We start from the raw sequence: 19,663 nt of genomic DNA on the forward strand, positions 1-19,663 counted from the left end.
GTCTACAGTCGTTCCTGTTTAAGTGACTGGTGAGGGGGTGTTATCTTTTTAACTGAATTTGCGTCATTTCAGTTATTTTGTCTTGTGAATTACATGTAAACAACTGTTTTGTGGAATAGCTTTGTCAGAGCCGAACTAAATAAACTAACGGACTGCATTTTATAGAATCTCTCATAATTATTCATCTCTTCAGAATCAGATTCAGAATCAGGTTTATTGGCCAAGTGTGTTGACACACACAAGGAATTTGGTTCCAGCTTTTTGTGACTCTCAAGTTGCTTTACATCCTGAAATCTTTCCAGCATTGTTTGCATAAAATGTAAAAAAAGCAATACATTTTACATACGTAAAAAATAATTATATATCTATATATATATATCTATATACGTATTTTACATTTTATGTAAAACATTTTGTATGAGTCACAATTTAAATAAATGCATCACAAGGTAAATAAAATGTAAAAAAAAAAAAATGTATTTATTTATTTATTTTTAACATTTTATTTACCTTGTGGCGCATTAAATAGACAGTCTTATTAACCAATCAGATTAGATTTAGGACCTAACACACGTCCTATCCGGTGCGTCCCGGAAGTTTCAGTACAGACTAATCTAGTAGGCTTGCCCATTTAAAGTGAGCATTAGACTTCTGGACACATGAACTAATTTAAAGGTATGATGCATTTTTTAAATGTGCATTTGTATTAAATACGTGTCTACATATATGTGAAACGGGTAAACAAACGATAATAAGTTGTTCTTGCTGTAAAGCTCTGATACATGAACGTTAGCTGATTGCTGTTCTATGTGACTGTCACTAAAGCTCACATGCTGATGTTGACATCCTCATGTCTGTAACGCTGTCAGTTCTAATCAGCATAGTGATATTTTCCCAACATAAACAGCATAAAAGCGCGAGTTCCCTAAAGCTAGCTTGTTTAGTGCTAAATCCTGCTGAGTAACAGTGCTGTTAGCCTGCTAGCTAGTGTGCAGTGCTGTTAGCCTGCTAGCTAGTGTGCAGTGCTGTTAGCCTGCTAGCTAGTGTGCAGTGCTGTTAGCCTGCTAGCTAGTGTGCAGTGCTGTTAGCCTGCTAGCTAGTGTGCAGTGCTGTTAGCCTGCTAGCTAGTGTGCAGTGCTGTTAGCCTGCTAGCTAGTGTGCAGTGCTGTTAGCCTGCTAGCTAGTGTGCAGTGCTGTTAGCCTGCTAGCTAGTGTGCAGTGCTGTTAGCCTGCTAGCTAGTGTGCAGTGCTGTTAGCCTGCTAGCTAGTGTGCAGTGCTGTTAGCCTGCTAGCTAGTGTGCAGTGCTGTTAGCCTGCTAGCTAGTGTGCAGTGCTGTTAGCCTGCTAGCTAGTGTGCAGTGCTGTTAGCCTGCTAGCTAGTGTGCAGTGCTGTTAGCCTGCTAGCTAGTGTGCAGTGCTGTTAGCCTGCTAGCTAGTGTGCAGTGCTGTTAGCCTGCTAGCTAGTGTGCAGTGCTGTTAGCCTGCTAGCTAGTGTGCAGTGCTGTTAGCCTGCTAGCTAGTGTGCAGTGCTGTTAGCCTGCTAGCTAGTGTGCAGTGCTGTTAGCCTGCTAGCTAGTGTGCAGTGCTGTTAGCCTGCTAGCTAGTGTGCAGTGCTGTTAGCCTGCTAGCTAGTGTGCAGTGCTGTTAGCCTGCTAGCTAGTGTGCAGTGCTGTTAGCCTGCTAGCTAGTGTGCAGTGCTGTTAGCCTGCTAGCTAGTGTGCAGTGCTGTTAGCCTGCTAGCTAGTGTGCAGTGCTGTTAGCCTGCTAGCTAGTGTGCAGTGCTGTTAGCCTGCTAGCTAGTGTGCAGTGCTGTTAGCCTGCTAGCTAGTGTGCAGTGCTGTTAGCCTGCTAGCTAGTGTGCAGTGCTGTTAGCCTGCTAGCTAGTGTGCAGTGCTGTTAGCCTGCTAGCTAGTGTGCAGTGCTGTTAGCCTGCTAGCTAGTGTGCAGTGCTGTTAGCCTGCTAGCTAGTGTGCAGTGCTGTTAGCCTGCTAGCTAGTGTGCAGTGCTGTTAGCCTGCTAGCTAGTGTGCAGTGCTGTTAGCCTGCTAGCTAGTGTGCAGTGCTGTTAGCCTGCTAGCTAGTGTGCAGTGCTGTTAGCCTGCTAGCTAGTGTGCAGTGCTGTTAGCCTGCTAGCTAGTGTGCAGTGCTGTTAGCCTGCTAGCTAGTGTGCAGTGCTGTTAGCCTGCTAGCTAATGGTGCTTCGTCATCCAACAGCCTCTTTATTTACTTCATGTTTATACTTTAGGAATGACAACATTAGGAAAAACATTAAAGTTGTGTCAATTTGCAGATTTGAAACACTGCCTTGTTTGTGAAAGATAGGAATGAAATCATTAAAGCACTGAAATGCATAAAATATTTTAACTTGAGTAAAGTTGGCCTCATATTCACAGATTCAATTTTCCCGAGTCAATAGCTCCTGAGCTAAAGGGTGTTACTACACAAATAACACCTCATTTTTATCGCAGTAATGTAGAGAGGCAGCTACAACCCAATTTTCCTCAATATCAGCTTTCCTCCGTGTTGGACAAAATACATAAGTCTCTATGTGCGAACACCGAAGAGACAGATTCCAATGGACCATCTGCAAAGTGCAAAACCCGAAAAGCAAATACAAAAAACAGTCAATAACTTTACTGTAATACACTGTACTGTCATCAAATTCAACTCACACATCACTGATGTCCTAATTGATGTACTACAATACTTATTTTGAGGAAATGTTTTTTTTTTTTTTTTTTTGTTTTTAAAAAAAAAATTATTTTTCATAATATAAAAATCAACAGCTTTACTGTAATACATTGTAACTCATAACACACATCACTGATGTCCTAATACATATACTAAAACACTTATTTGGGAGAAATGTCTTTTTGTTGATTTTTTTATATTATGAAGAATCATAAAAACAAAAGACATTTCCCCCCAAAAAGTGTTGTAGTGTATCAATTAGGACATCAGTGATGTATGTTCTGAGTTTGGTGACAGTATAGTGTATTGCAGTAAAGCTATTGATTTTTTAAAATTGTAAAAAATCATAAAAATTAAACAAAAAAAAACATTTCGCCAAAATAAGTGTTGTAGTACATCAAGTAGGACATCAGTGATGTGTGAGTTGAATTTGGTGACAGTACACTGTGCTACAAATAGTTATTTGTATTCGCTTTTCGGGTTTTGCAGACGGTCCCTTGGAATCTGTTTCTCAGTCGTCTGCACATAGAGACTTATTTTGTCCACCACGGAGGAAAGACGATTTTGAGAATAATTTGGTTGTAGCTGACTCTTTACATTACTACGATAAAAAGAGGTGTTATTTGTGTAGTAACACCCTTTAGTTCAAGAGCTATTGACTCAGGAAACTTGAATCTGTGAATGAGGCCAACTTTTCTTAAGTAAGATTTTACACATGTATCCGGGCTAAGAATGAATGTGAATAAGGCAGTTCTGTTTCCTCTTAAAGATTGTCATTTACCTAATCTCTGTAATATTCCAATTGCAAATCAAATAACATATCTGGGAGTTGTTATATGTAAAGATGAATATCGGCGTAATAGTTTAAACTTTAATCCAATTATTAACAAAACGAATTAGAAGTTTAATATGTGGTTACAAAGGGATTTGTCAGTTTAGGGGCGGGTGCTTTTGTCAGATCAGTATATGTGTCATTATCATTAGACATTCCCCCTAAAGTTCCCAAACAATTAGATAAAATGCTTTTTGATTTTATTTGGAAAAACAAGCCTTAATTCCAAAGATCATGGTGGTTTAGAACTGTTGAATTATGATGTATTTAAAATAAATTGGCTTATTCAATATTTAAAAGATTGGGGCACGGTGGCTTAGTGGTTAGCACGTTTGCCTCACACCTCCAGGGTTGGGGGTTCGATTGGGTTGATTGGCATCTCTGGAAAATTGTCCGTAGTGTGTGATTGCGTGAGTGAATGAGAGAGAGTGTGTGTGTGTGTGTGTGTGTGTGTGTGCCCTGAGATGGGTTGGCACTCCGTCCAGGGTGTATCCTGCCTCGATGCCCAATGACGCCTGAGATAGGCACAGGCTCCCCGTGACCCGAGAAGTTCGGATAAGCGGTAGAAAATGAATGAATGAACATTTAAAGGATAAAGATAGTATTTGGAACTCCTTTCCCAACTATGTATCCGAGCAATTGGGTGACCTATCATTTGTATTAAAGTGTAATTATTCAATCGAAAAAAAAACGGTTACGCTTGCAAAATTTCATGAACAAGCTCTCATGGCATGGACACTGGCCTATAAGCATAACTTTTCACCTAGGAGATATTATATTTGGAACAACAAAGACATCCTTTACAAAAATACATCTCTTTTTTTTGAATACTGGGTTGAAAACAATATTATATTAGTTAGTCAGCTTTTAAATAATGATGGAAATGTATTGACATATAGAGAATTTTTTAATAAATTTAAAATACCATTTAGATCTAAAGAATTTGCTGTTGTAATGGATGTAATTCCCCAAAAAGTATTGATCCTTCTGAGGAATGCATTACAGGAGGAAGATCTAAATTTTTACAGATATTAAGGGTAAAATTAGTCTTTTTTTCGGGTCTTCTGTGTATGGGGATGTGAATTGGCGTAAAGCTTTTGGCGAACAGTGGATAAATTCTATGTTAATAATAAAGTAAAAGAAGTCTCTTTTAAAATAATACATAGAATATACCCAGTAAAACATGTGCTGGAACATTTTAAATTAGATATCGATTACTCCTGTAATTTCTGTAAAGGTGAAAAGGAAACTATTTTTCATTTGTTTTTCCATTGCATACATACAAAAATATTTGTGGAGAATTTAATTAATAAAAAAATTAAACATTGAATTGCAGTTGAGTGGACTGGATATAATGATGCACTTTAATGATCAATGGGACTGAAGAAGAGAAGGCATATTTCATACAATTGTTGATATTATATTATTATAAAATATATATAATATTATGGGAAAACTTACCATTCATAAAATGAAATGGTCTGACTCCAAACCAAATTTCCTTTGCTTTAAACATGATTTCAAGCTTTATTGTTCTGTTTTGTGTAATTGTCGAAGCAAAAAGGCAATTCGAGCTTATAATATTGTAAGCAGATAAGATGTATAGGGTAGCACCCTTTTCCTTTTGTTTGTTATCATTTGGTTCTTGTCCTCTGGCATTGTTGTTGTTATTTCTTTTATTTTAGTTGCTGTGTATTTGTACTTTAAAGAATATATCTCATTGTATTGTTGGTTTATGGCATTAATAAAAAAAAACTGTTTATACTTTCAGTTTGTTTTCTCCCACATACAAAATACACACGTGTAACTGCACACTATTACATGACATTTAAGCTAGAAGTATATTTGAAAGGGGCATCTTATAAAGACTTTGTGCTTTATTTATGTCATGTGAATGAACTTGCACTTATTCTAACAAGCAGCTCAAATCTGTTGGGTGTCTTGTGTTATTTAATATGAGAAATGTGCTTCATGAACAGCAACATGAGACAAAAAATTGCATTGTGTTTTCTTCTTCTTCATTGTGTTTTCTTCTTTTTCTTCTTGTTTTTATATAAAACTAATTTGCCTTCCTTCTTGTACAGGATGTCCTCAGGCGCACTCTTTCCCAGTCTGGTTTCGGGCTCACGTAGCTCATCCAGTAAATACCTGGTGGAGTTTCGTGCAGGTAAAATGACCCTGAAGGGCAGCACAGTGACTCCGGACAAGCGTAAAGGCACCGTCTACATCCAGCAGACAGACGACTCGCTTATTCATTTCTGCTGGAAGGACAGAACCACTGGCAATGTGGATGATGTGAGTACCTGGTCATATCCCACACAAGAACACTTTCCTTTATTTGGCTAATCTTAAGTTACACCTTGTATTAGTTTGCAGCTGGTCGGGTTTACACGGTCTGGGGATAACAAAAAATCTGTAGTTCGGCTTGAGGTAGACTGTCATTTTTCTGCAAACCGATTTAACGTCATGAAAATAAAACATTTCGTACACGTGCTTCACAGTTGTCTTATGTCTCATGGCATTTTTGGTTTGTGCAGGACTTGATCATCTTCCCTGATGACTGTGAGTTTAAGAGGGTGAGCCAGTGCACTACTGGACGAGTGTATGTGCTTAAATTCAAGGCTGGGTCTAAAAGGCTGTTCTTCTGGATGCAGGTGAGTAAAGTGCATCCTGTAGATACTGTAAACTCAGAGCCTTGTGTGAATGATATAGGGAGAATACAGTGCAACTCTCAAGGACTAGTGATTGTTTTGGAGTTTAAAATGACCTTGTCTCTACTCCTCAGATGACATTTAGGTGTTTTGCAGACAGTCTTCCATCATTTTTTGGTTGAACGTAGCTACATGGTTATATTCATTCATTAATTTTTATAATTTACTTAGTCATTTATCTTCTGTAAGCTCTTTCTACTGGTCAGCGTTGCAGTGGAGCTGCTTATAGACTGAACACTGAGTGTAAAGTAGCAGGATTTGTCCTGGATAAGGTGATATAGGGCAGATACATTCCTATGAGGAACGTAACATTCAGACCACCCACTCACTTTATTTTGGATAGTTGGAGGAAATCCATGCTAAGACGGAGAAACTCCACACAAGACTGTAACCATAAACAGGATCAAACTGACAATACTGAGCAATAGTAAAATCTAAAATCTAGATTCAACCTGCACCATATTGCATTGTGTAAGTAGAACACACTCTTGAATTGGAAAATGTCTATGGAAATTACAGCTTTAATAGAAAAACAATTCTTGAAAGTTTAATGATTAAATTTGATGAATTTATTGAACATCTGTTGCAGCTCAACTCAAGTACAAGCTTACTTTTGTCCACTCAGTTTTTAAAAGTCAAAGTACTGAAATCTCTTGTTATTTGTTATATGCAGTGCTGTGAATTCACACTTGGTTTTTAGGAGCCCAAAACGGACAAAGACGAGGAGTACTGTCGCAAAGTGAACGAGTATCTGAACAACCCACCAATGCCAGGTTCTTTGGGCAGCGGGGGCAGCGGTGGACACGAGCTCTCTGCTCTGGGAGGTGGGACACTGAACAACACAGCTACTGTTACTCTTTCTCCATCAACATGAAGGATTATTCATTTCCTTATCTACCAGATGTCTACTACATGATGTGTGTATAGGGTTTTCAGGGTTTCCCGTAGAAAATTTGTTAGTTAAGGCGTTAGGGTTGGGCGGGTCTTGCGGCAGGACGGCGCTTCTTTGTGAGATAGACCACAGACTCTACTACATTTAACAATTATTTATTTAACACTAAATATAAAATTTAAACAACATATAATAATAAATAAGAAAGTGCAAAACAACATTCAAAAGTTTGCGTACACGCGTTTTATCAACTGGCTAGTTATCCTCCAGACATTGACGGACCACGTCTTTCTCTCATTTCGGCCGTGTGGCACTCGTGCTCGCTTGCTGTGTGAAGCTCATCTGCGCTATTCTCCGAGATGTACTTGACGGCCTTTTGTGCAGCGGAATATTTTTTTTGGACGACTTAGTTAAGGCGATAGAGCTTCCCAGCTTAGGTGGGTCGCCCAAACTGCAAAGTGCTGCGGGGAAACCCTGGTTTTGAAAGCTGGGTATTTAGTAAATCTTTGCTATGTGAACTCAGTGTGTTACTGTTTAGAGCACACACAATGCTTTTTCCGAATGATCACAGATTCAGGCCAAGATTTGCATTCAACCAAAGCCTTCATTGAGACAAGACAATTTCCACAAGAATCAGAGAAATTAAACGTAATATATCTATACTGAAAGAAGCTTATAAGAATCACATGTCTTTTCAAGTAGTTTTCTGTCTTAAACAAAATACTTACTAAAAATTTAAGTTTCACTAAAAAATTTTACAAAAAGCACAAATTTTGCTAAATCCTAGATGGTATAAAAGTTTGTATATAGTGTTTATGTGGAAACGGTGATTTGATGAAATTGTGTTCTGCCTAGGAGAAGGTGGCCTGCAAAACCTCTTGGGCAACATGAGCCATAACCAACTCATGCAGCTGATTGGCCCAACAGGACTGGGTGGACTCGGTGAGTGATACTGACAGGTCACCGCACACTATGGAGCTGGCTGACAAGGTCATGTAGTGTGTGGATGTGAAAAAATGGAAATAACAAGATCAGGAAATAGTGTGAGAGTGAAATTAAAGAGCATTGTATAATTGGCAACTTCTGATATTTCTGTAGATAGAGCAGTTTTTTATTTCCTTTACTGTTCAGATGCATTTCTTCATTTTTGCTAAAAAAAAACAAAAAAAACAGAGAATATTTTATGGAATGTTTCTCACATTATTGGTTTAAAAGAATAAAAGGAAATACTTGTAAATATTAGTGAGCACGATTACTTTAAACAAAAAAAGAAAATAAATAATAACTGTGTGTGTTACAGGTGGGCTTGGTGCGCTTGCCGGACCAGGTTTGGCCAGTCTGTTAGGAAGTGGTGGTCCAACCAGTAGCAGTTCCACCTCCAGGTGCTTATATTTAATGTCACTATTTGTTTATCCAAATAAGTGAGTATTTCACTGCAGCCTCTGCTATAAAAATAAAGGTGTGTTTAAAAGGGTTTCAACAGAGTTACTGTTGTACTGCTACGACGTTTGCTTTCTCCTAGTTTGTCTCTTTGCCATTAAGCTGCCAAATGATAATCCTTGTATTTCTAAAACCCACACAGCCAGTCAGCAGCTGCCACACCGTCCTCTGGATCTGCTGCTCGTTTGGGCTCCACTCAGGCACCCCCCACCCCACTGACACCCGCTGCGACCTCTACAGACTCTCCAACTTTGACCCCCACGACCCCAGCCTCCCAAAGCTCTTCCCTATCAGCAGCAGTGGGGAGTCCAACACAGCCCATCCAGCTGAGTGACCTGCAGAGCATCTTGGCCACAATGAACGTGCCTGCCATGAGTGCTGAGGGACAGGGAGGTGAGACAGGACAGAACTTACCAGAATCAGGTTTATTGGCCAAGTGTGTTGACACATACAAGGAATTTGGTTCCAGCTGTTTGTGACTCTCAAAAGTACAGACATAAATAACCCTATACTACACTATCCATTATACTATAATGAAACCTTTATCACCATAGAGTAAAGGACATCTTGATTAGAGAAGCAAAATCTGGACTAATTAAATTAATGACCTGTTCAGTCACTGGATTAGTTCCCAAAAAATAGTATTTAATTATTTCACACAATATGAATGAATGATTTATAATTCATAGCTTACCGGAACATCAAGAAACCTCAGTCCATATTTTCTACTTTCACATTCTTTTTTTAATTAAATAGCTTTAAAATGAGGCTTTATTTATTAGACAGATGTAGGACTTAGAGAAAAGGTCATGTATTGTACAGTGCTGTATTGTAGTCAAGAGATTTTAGAGAAGACATTGTCAGAATGTTTAGATTAATTGCTTCTTTTCTGAGATATACTTCTCCCTCTCTTTCTTTGCATGCATGTGTGTGTGTGTGTGTGTGTGTGTGTATGTATGTAGTGGACCTGGCGAGTGTGTTGACTCCTGATATTATGGCTCCTATTTTAATTAATCCTGATATACAGCAGAGACTCCTGCCATACCTGCCTTCAGGAGAGTCACTACCACAGAGTGCTGAGGAAATTCAGAATACACTCACCTCGCCACAGTTTCAGCAGGTAATGCACGTCTGCACGCACACACACACAAACACACACACACTGTAAAACACTGTAAACTAGTCTCTCAAAGAAATCCTGTATATGCAGGCGATGAGCATGTTCAGCAGTGCACTAGCGTCTGGGCAGCTCGGTCCTCTCATGAACCAGTTTGGACTGCCTTCAGATGCAGTAGATGCAGCTAACAAAGGGGGTACGACATAGCACGTACTTGTCTTTATTTTGTTAATGAACACCATCTTTTAAAATACATTTGTTAGTTTGCCTTTGTTTTTTATACTGCTGTGTTTGTTTGCAGATGTGGAGGCTTTTGCTAAAGCCATGGAGAACAGCAGCGGAAAGACGGACGAGTCCGATGAGGCCAAAGATAAAAAGGACGATGATGAGGACATGAGTCTGGACTAGTTAATAAAAGTCAGTAAATAAAAATGTATGTCAGATTATATGTCCAGCTAGTGTCTGTTAATGAATTGTCCAGATCGAAGACGTATGCCTGTATGTTTCATCAGTCTGAAACAATTAAAGACTTGACTGAATATTTAAGATTTTGTGCCACACAGTTGTTTATTTATTTATTTTAGGGGTGATTTAAAAGTGTCACAAAATAGTGTTCATAATTAAATTTTAAACTCTGGTGATCATATATGACAAAGTGCAGTGTGTGTGTGATCTGATCATCAGTGTGAGCTCTCAACTCAACGTTTCCAGTTCTAGTTTCAGTAAAAACCTAAAGGAATAATATAGCTTTAGATATGATTGGCCCCTTACTCCGGAATGCTGGTGATTAGAAATATCAGTAAGATTTTACGAAACAACTGTACTGCTGAATTAGACTGGTAATGCCCTAATCATGTAATTGACCATACAGTACTCTTACTCACAGACGTATCGTACCTTTGCTTCATGCAGACCTCTTGGACGTATAGATGTTTGTTTAAGAAAAGAATATAAATATCTGTTATTTAGCTATCACATAGGTAAAGCCCACCACCTGCTGATTTGATCATTTAGGTATTTTGAATTTGAAGGTGGGGTTGCCGGCTACATGGCAGGGCATCCCTGAGTAGCCACAGCTCCAGAAATAGTCTGAGGTTTGGAGAGCGTGGCAGCTCGGCCATTTACCACAGCTTTCCTTATACAGCCGTGGTACGGGGGAAGAGACGATGGAAGAGCAGGAGCTTCCACCGCATCTATTAAAATGCAAAGAAGGAAAATATCCTTAGTGTCAGTAGTCATATCAAAGCACCGTACTGTTAGTGGAGAAAAATTTACATTTACATTTCCAGCATTTGGCAGATGCCCTTATCCAGAGTGCTTACATTATCTCATTTTTTTATACAACTGAGCAATTGAGGGTTAACGGCCTTGCTCAGGCTCAACAGTGACCGCTAAGTGGACCTGGCAGCAAACTCGCAACCTTTCGATTAGTAGACAAAATGCACCCTAATAATGTTCCATGCTGGTGTTTTGGTGGTCCATGTTCAGAGATTGGTGGTTTTGGGATACAGTATACTCACAAAATACATCTAACTGGTAAGTGAACTTCATAAGAGTTCATACAGTGTGTTGTGTAAGGATAACTTTTTCTACATTATTAAAGTGTTACAATCTGGTACTGAAGTGGACTTAATTGGGATTTATTTCATGACTCTTGAAGTATTACATGATTCAGTTTTATTTTCTGTGTTACAAGCAGGGTTGGTTTGTGCTAAAAAAAATATCCCAATTTTCACTTTTGAATATATTAATAACTAAGGAATATTATGGAAACCATGACTTTGCTGAAGTTTTTCACATTTCAGCTCTACTCAATATCGGGTGTAAACATGAGTAGGTAACATACCTGGTACGTTGCCCAGATAGACTGTGACATTGGCTCCATTGGATTTGCTCTGTTTGGGATTGACACTGTGTTCACTCATGGCATCCACACGTATCTGGATCACATTTCTCTTCTTTTCAACTATAAAATGAAAGACAGTATGTAGAACTGCTACAGCATAAATGTATCTATTATTTTCAGTTTAGTTTCAGGGCATCTACAGTATATAAATGTGTGTGTGTGTGTGTGTGTGTGTGTGTGTGTATAGACTATCCCATTCTGTTTAGTGGCTGATGTTTAGTGTTAGTGTTGGGCTTTGTAATACTTACTAAATATACTGTGCCAGTTTCCATCACACAGTGAATCCTCTGGTTTGAGAGAAACTGTAAACTCTCCACTGTCACTGTTCACTAACACAAACACCTGCACAGACAACACCAGGTCATCATTCAGTTCAACACACAGACACTCAAACAACTGTTAGCAAACTGCATAAGCAGGGGAAATGAACCAGATGTACAGCTCTGCTGCAGGCCTGGTGTGCTCACCTCTCCCTGGTTGAGGTAGACAGTAAGCTGCTGACGCTTTTTGACTCCAGCATGAAGCAAAAGCCCGGAGTCTGCTACAGGACGAACTTCCAGCTCCAGCTCCAGATCGCGACCCAGAGCTAGTAACTCATCTACCACAAAGAAGCATGTTATTAAATCTAAATGTCTCGTTGGTTAACTGTTTACACTGATAACCGTGTCAGTACCTTGTGCCAGCTAAAGTTGCAACTGTGGAAGGGGTGAGTAAAAATGGTTTGATTTAAAAATAATGGTTACCCAAAAGGAAATGTGGGAGTTTAAATCTTGTGCTACAGATATGTGCCCGGTATGCCAAGAAAACCTGACTGTCCCAACTCTCTCAGTGGGATGATGGTATTCCTCTCTTTCCCTTTCTAATGTCTCTGTCCTAAATCAGCACAAGTATTGTTTGTGGGGAGCATCAAAATTACTTCTGTGGAAAAAATGTGATACTTAAAAAGGTCAGCGTTAAGGGTGTAAGCTGTTAATAGCTGAAGAGTATGTCTAGTATGTTAAACACATAGTAAACAAGTTTTTTTTTTAAAAAACTGCTTTAAGAGTTAGTAGTGCGATCTATTGTGAATTGTCTAATATGTCCATGACTTATGAAAACACTGATATTATGCACTTTGAGAGACTCGATTTGATGTAGTCTGGTATAGTAAGCATCAGTTCTACTTTTAAAACTACACCAACTGATTTAATAGTTTGCTTTAGATACTCTGCCTGCTTTGTTCAAGACTGGGAGCAGCTTACCAATAGCGATGTGTCCTCCATGGCTGGAAAAATAGACACCTGGTTGAAGGGGCTCCTGGTAACATGGTACCACCCCCACACTGTAGGCGGGGCTTAGCAGCACCTCGCTCACCTTCAGATCCCTTATACAGCCTACAAAGCCCATCTAGAGGGATTAAGAAAGACATAAATGAGAGAAAACCTTGTGTTGGAGTCAGCAGACGTGTCCTCAGGACTTGAACATTAATTTTTAAGATTACCTCTGCTGCTTTGTGGTCAGAAGGCAGGCCACCGATGTAAACTGGACCACTCAGTGCATTTTTCTCTCCAGAGAAAGACACCCTCCTGCTCTGCACGTTAATGCCATTTACTATGAGACTGGCCTTTTCTTTCTCAATCCTCAGAAACACCTAACAAAAGATACAGAAAAAAGCAGAAAAATATTTTTCATTTAATGTATTGATGCCTCCGGGAACAATTGATAGTGCCTTGGATTAGTATTCAATACCTTGAACTTGACTTTTGAGGTATGAAACCAAATCTGAGAGAAAATCTTAAAAACGATCTGAGTTTAGTTATAAAAAAGATCCCAAACATTGAACATTCTGTGAAGTGCCATAAAATCCATTATGCAAAAATCTGTAAGAATATGGTGCAACCACGACCTTGCCTAGTGGATGTGATCCAGCAAGTCAGTGACCAAATAAAGAGGAGATTGCTCATGCCCCTTTTCCAGAGCCTAATTTTGAACCAGTTTTTTCTTTTTCGACACCAAAGCACCGGCTTTTTTCTTTTTCGACACCAAAGCACCAGGAAAAGTGGTTCTTAAGTAGCCCCAAAACATTGCTGGTCTAGACTTTAGAACCGTTTGTGTCAGGGGCTGTGTGTGGGGCTACTGTTAGTGCTTTAATAATGTACCTTAAGTATACCTATGTTTAATACACTTTTACTTTACCGCAATATGATCAATTATCAGCACACATGATACCTTTTTTCTGTGTTAATGATAAAATAATGTTACGTACTTTCCATTATTCTCGATTACAACCTCAGTTTGTACAAATTACATGGAGCTTCATGTACACGTTGGATTCGCCGCGTTTGGATGCCAAAGCCATGAGCATTAACAGTAAAGCAACATCCGCCATTGTTGGTGCTGTGTTTGTGTTTGCCGCTGCTGTGCTAAAGTTGCTGTGTAACGTGACACGTATACAGTGTCGTCAGACTCGGCTCTGTGATGGCTCTCTAGACGATGGAAAGACAACCCGGTTCTTAGAAGGCTCGTCAGTGGAACCAACTTTGAACCAGCACCAGCACTAGCTCTAAACCAGCACCCAGTTCTTTTTGGTGGAAAAGGGGTATCAGAGAAGCAACCAAGATAGTGGCTCTCAACATGATGCTGAAGCTACCACTAGCATGCTTCACCGTATGGATGGTATTCTCAAGGTGACACATACCTATGTTTTGTCTTATAAACTCACCGTGTGCCACTGGTTGTCATTATACTTGGCACTGGTCACAATGCTGAATTTCCTTTTCCCTCCGGTAATCAGCAATTTCAAGTGCCCTTCAGACACAGAGAGTGCTAATGATGCCCTTCCTTTCTCTGGTGCTGCATAGAAGATGACCCCGTTGGATGAGTTCACGCGAACGGCCATTGCCACGTTAGGCCTAGAGACAAAATAACAGCATTTGGTTTGAAATCAGAAGACAGTGTAAATAAGTGAAAACAAATCTAAATTCAGATGAAATATAGCAGAAGAACACACGTCTTGAGGAAGGCTGGAGAATCCAAATCAAATTGCATGTAACTGTGGGCAGATCCACTAAAGTAGTAGGCATTTGGCTCTCGGACAGACAACTCCCCCTGGCAGGAACCTCGGGCACTGCGGCTTTTTGGTGCTCCCTTAGCCTTTTTGTGCTTTCCCTAATGTACGCACACATACACATAAATACATATATAAACCATGTACTACAATAGGTATTGCAGGAAGGACCTTAACTGGAATCTAAGTTTTTTCAGTTCTGTACCTTGGTGTTTTTAAGGCGTGAAGGTGAGGCCAGTATCTGCTGTGGTTTCTTAGCTGCAGGACATTCCATTGCAACATCAGCATTCTCTTTGGCTAGTAGCAAGTCTACTGCTGCCGTTGGAGATGATGTAGTCCTAAAGGTAATTTAAGCAAAAATAGTGTCAATAATATATGAATAAATAGATTCATTCATTACACATTATTCATCTCCTGTTGTCCAGCACCCTCCTGTTGTCCTACCTGTTTATAAAAATGTTGCGGAGACACCCAGTGAGGTTGGCAATATCACTGGACACAGGTGTGCCACCAAGATAGACCTCCCCGATTGGTACTTGGAGATCCGTGCTTGAAATTTCGGTGTTAGGGCTGAGTTCCAGCATGTCATCCATATATACACGAAGGCTACATACAGGCAGACAAATAATACTGTATTTCACACATGTCCAGGCAGTGAGGTTAGTGTTAGGGTGAGAGCAGTGTGTTTGGTGCTGTACCCATTTGTGTTGCTATAGAAAGCCACATAGTGACTCATCTCATCATTGTAGGTCTTCTGTGTTCGGACCTGTTTATTGCCAGCTCTCACCACCACATGGCCATCATCCAGTTGTACCTGACACACCCCACTCTGTGGAGAAAACACATGGCAAAACCTTTAGATACAAATCTCTTTAATAGTGTTGTAACATTTGGCTTGAAAAGTTGATCTGTAAAGAGTACCTGAGCCTGGTGGTGGAGTAACAGTGCTTTTCTCTGTTCCGTTCTGAAGCCAACACCAGCATAAAACTGGTCTGTAAGGTCCGGCAGATTGTCCAGCATGAGGTCCAGATAACTCTGCCCTCTAAAATGAGCTTCCCGAGCCACCTGTGCAGTTAACAGTCATGAGCGCAATTAATGATTTCCCTTCAACTGTTTCAGCACCAAGGACAGTTCCATAAGCATGCCATTTTCTTACAAATGTGACACTTGTTCCTTGATTAGCTCCATGACCCTCTTAGTCTCTGTAACTGATATGATGTGGGAAGTGTATAAAATCTGTAAATGTTTCAGATTTGCCAAGAAAAATAGGAATACATCTGGCCAAATAATGCAGAAAAAGTAGGACACGTGTTGGTGAGTGTCAAATATGTATCTGGGAGGATCAAAAACAGTCCCATACAATTCAGATTATATGAAAGAAGTTGGAGTCAGTTATAAAGGCAAAGGCTGGGGATAGGAGTTATTAAACTGTAAATCTAACACTTGTTCAAATCTAAATTATATGAGCTCAAAAGTGTCCTCCTTTTTATCTCAATGTAATATTAAGGTTTCCACATAAATTTACAATATCTACAAGATCTATAAGGTCTTCAATACCTTATTAAATACCATTTTATTAACCTTTTTGTTATTTTCTTAATTTTGTCTTAATGGCATGTAAACATCTGCACTCAACAGGAAAAGGAATATATAGAGTGCTTGAACAGTGTCCTATTTAGTCACTAAACTGAAGAGAATGTAAGTGGGCTAAAAATGACCATTGACCATCCCATTTCAAAAATGAAGATGCTCAGCACTTTGCTGCTACAAAACTCATATGGCTATGGGTATGTGTTCATTCAGACCACAAGAGGCTGCTTAATGATGTTTGGCATAAAGGTGCTCAGCGGATTTGAGGTCAGGGCTCTGTGTAGACTCTGATTTCTTCCACACTATCCTTGGTGTACCATGTCTTTATATTAACTTCACTTAGTGCACAAAGGTATTGTGGTGCTGGAAAGGTTTAGGTAACTGCACCTTTGCTGCCGCATACTTTTGGCCATATAGTGTACAATATTATTAGATGGATGCTTGTATGTATTTGTAAATACATTTCTGGAGCCTCTTCTTGTCTAATCCTTGTATTTTTTTTCCAGGTGTATGGATAGTGTTCTCACCAACAGGTCATCAGGACAACCATAGCTGACGCCTGACGTCTTCATGATCTTCAAGTCTACGAAAGTGCCCATGGCTTTAATGTTCTTGAAGCAGCCCTTTACAGAACCCTGCTTAGGGAACAAACTCTTCAGCCTGTATATACACACACACACACACACACACACACACACACACACACACACACACACACAATGATGTGGTATTCTATTACAGAATATACACTGCTCTAGAGCAGTGTTAAACCTACCCTTATCCCAACACCACACCCAGTGAAGATTCACATACAGTATCTTTATCATATAATGAAAGTGACAGTAGAGAACATGTCAGGTTCAGTGTTCACCTTTCAGGCATTTGGTCATCAGGAACACCACCCAGGAAGTAGTTTCCTGTGAAACAGGGGATGTCTGTGGAATCGACCTGGTACAGCAGCATCCTTTGTCTTCTCACCAGCAGTCTATAAGGTTCAAATGTTGATCCCCGCACAGGAATAATGACCTCTACCTGTACACAAATTATATACACAATTATACACATATAAAAGGCTTCCAATAATATATGAATGGATGAACATATACATGGATGATTCCAGTCTATGAGTACTATTTGAAATTAGAGAAGACTTGTTCAGCTATACTGTACAAGTGACTTACTAATTTGGCGGTGGTGTCACTGACAAAGAGCATTTTGGGATCTGTGTCTTTCTGTACCTCCTCCTCCACAAACGTTCCATTGAAGTTGTAGAAAAGCTTCACACGCCCTCCGAGCACTGCCACACACGCAAACTTAGTCTGTGGAGTTGAGAAAAGTCATGGGAGAGCACAGTTTTTAACAGTGGGGTTCATAATTGTATTGTCAATGCTAATATGCAAATGTCTGACCTCATTGCGAAGCAGGAGCAGAATTCCATTATGTGAGACAAGTTTAATATCCACTTCAAAGCGAGCTTTTGCACACGCAGGCTTAGGAATAATTTCAGCATAGCCTGTGCCGTCAAAGTATGATGCATCTTCTATCCATGGCTGGGTTACTGTTGGCTTAGGCCTATGATAAAACAGTCATACAATCAATCATGCTTGTATTGTATATAACAGTATACTGCTACTGGACAATCCATTATACAAATGCAGTTTTGCAAAGGAAGTATTATTCACAGCCATACGCAAGTTGTATTTAATACTCTTAATATACAACTGTAAAATACATGAGATTGTTTTTTGCTAGAAATATTTCATTGCAAATCATTCTATTAGAGGTTAAACTTTAAATGAATAAATATTTATCTGCATTTATACAGTATTTGTAGATAATAAAAAAACAAACAAAAAAAAAACAGTGATAAAAGATAGAGTTTTGATTTTGAGCAAGCCCGTAAGAAGCAGGATAATCTGAATGCTTTAATACCAGTACACAATCTCAGAGAGATGTTTTAGAAAGATCAAACCTGAAAACTGGCCAAAGTTTCACTAACAGTATATAAATGAACAAGTTACAATACTTTTTGTTGAGCATTTAGCTGGTTAGTGTTTTTGCTTATCTTGTCTAGCTAGTAGATACACCTGAATAATGCTGAATAATGTTGATTGTGATTTCATCCTTCCACAGGACCTAGCCATCTTTTGTCCTCTTCATATACAGTTATGTTAAAAGTTATGGAAAAGGAAGTTAATTCTTTCTAGATGTTGGTGAGAACTAAACAACTGTAAATAAATAAATAAATTTGCAAATAAAAACAGAATTGTAGGCGAATGTGATTTCTTTTTTTAACCATGATGTATGGTGGATGCTGATCTCTCCCCGGTGCCGTTATCTGAGCATTCAAACATTATAATACTGTCTAATCTCCACCTAACTGCTACACTGAAGTTTCCCAGTTAATAAATGATTCTAGTTCATGTATCATCTTATGGAGCTATGTTTGAAATTTTATATCTGGATGCTCTGGAACAGATAAATAAATCTACTGTACATAAAGATTAGGGAAGTATGAGATCTCAGTGACTTTAAGCATGTCACGTTCGTTGGTGCCAAACTGGCTGGTCTGAATATTTTCAGATCTCCTAGGATTTTTACACACAGCTGTTTTTTAAAGAGTGTGAAAAACAAAAGAGCATCCAGTAAGCAGCAATACAATCAACTGATACTAAAGTCTGAGTCTGATACTAAAACATCTCCTGTGGTTTTTCTGATCTTTAGCTGTACAGTTTTGGTTAGAGTCGCCAGTGAGTGATTATAAAGTTACACTGCCTAGCACCAACAGCCATGCCATGGACCTTCGGATGGATATCTGCATGAATAATCAGGTATAGATATGTTTCTTTTACTGGCTGGTACTGTAAGAGTATATAAATACTATCCTTATCATTTTTTTAATCATACAACCAAATACCAAATCCAAAACAATACCTATTCTCTGCATAAAACGTCATTTTATTATCTCAGACAGCTCCTTTAACCCTTTAGTGTCGATGTGTGCAACCTCCAAGTCTACTGTACTCACCGAGGGCAAGGACTGTCTTCAGTGGTGTTAAGCTGAAAGATTTGTTCAAAGTTATAGAGGCTGATCACCTCCTCATTCAGACTCTCAAACTCCATGCAGCCCTTGAAATAAGGCAGATTCATCTGAGAAGGGGGCTGTAAAGACACAACATGTTAACCACCATATAGCTAGTGAAGGAATTCTGAATTAGTTTAAAAACTTCCCTCCAGAATTTCATGATTTTGTGACCAGAGAAATTAAGCAAATGTGGAAATATTTTGAACAGCTTGCAACTTTTCAAAATGATCACAGATTTTCTCTCAGATTTGAGCCCTGATGCATCACAATGTGCATTTGACAAAATCCCTCTTTGATTCATGTGTGTTCAACATAAGAACAGCACAAAAATCTCCACAAGCTGCATTACAAACT

The 19,663-nt window shown here is 39.2% G+C and overlaps 2 protein-coding genes across 6 annotated transcripts in view; one reads left to right on the forward strand and one right to left on the reverse strand.

Moving 5' to 3' along the window:
* The first annotated feature begins 544 nt into the window (after positions 1-544).
* adrm1 (ADRM1 26S proteasome ubiquitin receptor) lies at positions 545-10,228 on the forward strand. 3 transcript variants are annotated; one of them, XM_027144842.2, is made up of 10 exons: positions 545-675; positions 5,607-5,817; positions 6,060-6,176; positions 6,934-7,057; positions 7,981-8,067; positions 8,426-8,507; positions 8,708-8,958; positions 9,528-9,685; positions 9,776-9,878; positions 9,984-10,228. In XM_027144842.2, exons 2-10 carry the CDS (start codon positions 5,608-5,610, stop codon positions 10,088-10,090), a joined length of 1,239 nt encoding a protein of 412 aa, XP_027000643.1. In that variant the 5' UTR covers positions 545-675; position 5,607; the 3' UTR covers positions 10,091-10,228. The 3 variants fall into 3 exon arrangements, with proteins under 3 accessions (XP_027000643.1, XP_027000644.1, XP_027000645.1); XM_027144843.2 differs by having other exon boundaries at positions 7,984-8,067; XM_027144844.2 differs by having other exon boundaries at positions 7,987-8,067.
* lama5 (laminin, alpha 5) overlaps positions 10,224-19,663 on the reverse strand; it is a 72,123-nt gene continuing 62,683 nt past the window's right edge. For all 3 annotated transcript variants that reach the window (XM_047806974.1, XM_047806975.1, XM_047806973.1), the window contains 17 exons: positions 19,253-19,386; positions 17,634-17,796; positions 17,406-17,543; positions 17,096-17,256; positions 16,752-16,884; positions 15,556-15,699; positions 15,333-15,463; positions 15,079-15,240; positions 14,840-14,972; positions 14,578-14,735; positions 14,290-14,479; positions 13,069-13,218; positions 12,830-12,974; positions 12,056-12,186; positions 11,837-11,930; positions 11,529-11,648; positions 10,224-10,875 (listed from right to left, as the gene is read on the reverse strand). In XM_047806974.1, the coding sequence (XP_047662930.1) occupies positions 10,727-10,875; positions 11,529-11,648; positions 11,837-11,930; positions 12,056-12,186; positions 12,830-12,974; positions 13,069-13,218; positions 14,290-14,479; positions 14,578-14,735; positions 14,840-14,972; positions 15,079-15,240; positions 15,333-15,463; positions 15,556-15,699; positions 16,752-16,884; positions 17,096-17,256; positions 17,406-17,543; positions 17,634-17,796; positions 19,253-19,386 (2,436 nt within the window). In that variant the 3' untranslated portion in view covers positions 10,224-10,726. The remainder of the gene's footprint in view (positions 10,876-11,528; positions 11,649-11,836; positions 11,931-12,055; positions 12,187-12,829; positions 12,975-13,068; positions 13,219-14,289; positions 14,480-14,577; positions 14,736-14,839; positions 14,973-15,078; positions 15,241-15,332; positions 15,464-15,555; positions 15,700-16,751; positions 16,885-17,095; positions 17,257-17,405; positions 17,544-17,633; positions 17,797-19,252; positions 19,387-19,663) is intronic.

This window comes from Tachysurus fulvidraco, chromosome 23, assembly GCF_022655615.1.
Source record: "Tachysurus fulvidraco isolate hzauxx_2018 chromosome 23, HZAU_PFXX_2.0, whole genome shotgun sequence".
Lineage (NCBI taxonomy): Eukaryota > Metazoa > Chordata > Actinopteri > Siluriformes > Bagridae > Tachysurus > Tachysurus fulvidraco.

What these genes read in the sequence shown, in the direction of transcription:
- adrm1 (XM_027144842.2), top strand. Translation starts at nt 5,608, where the DNA reads ATGTCCTCAGGCGCACTCTTTCCCAGTCTGGTTTCGGGCTCACGTAGC. An exon ending in CCACTGGCAATGTGGATGAT is followed by an intron (nt 5,818 to 6,059) that starts GTGAGTACCTGG and finishes TGGTTTGTGCAG; the next exon opens with GACTTGATCATCTTCCCTGA. An exon ending in AACAGGACTGGGTGGACTCG is followed by an intron (nt 8,068 to 8,425) that starts GTGAGTGATACT and finishes TGTGTGTTACAG; the next exon opens with GTGGGCTTGGTGCGCTTGCC.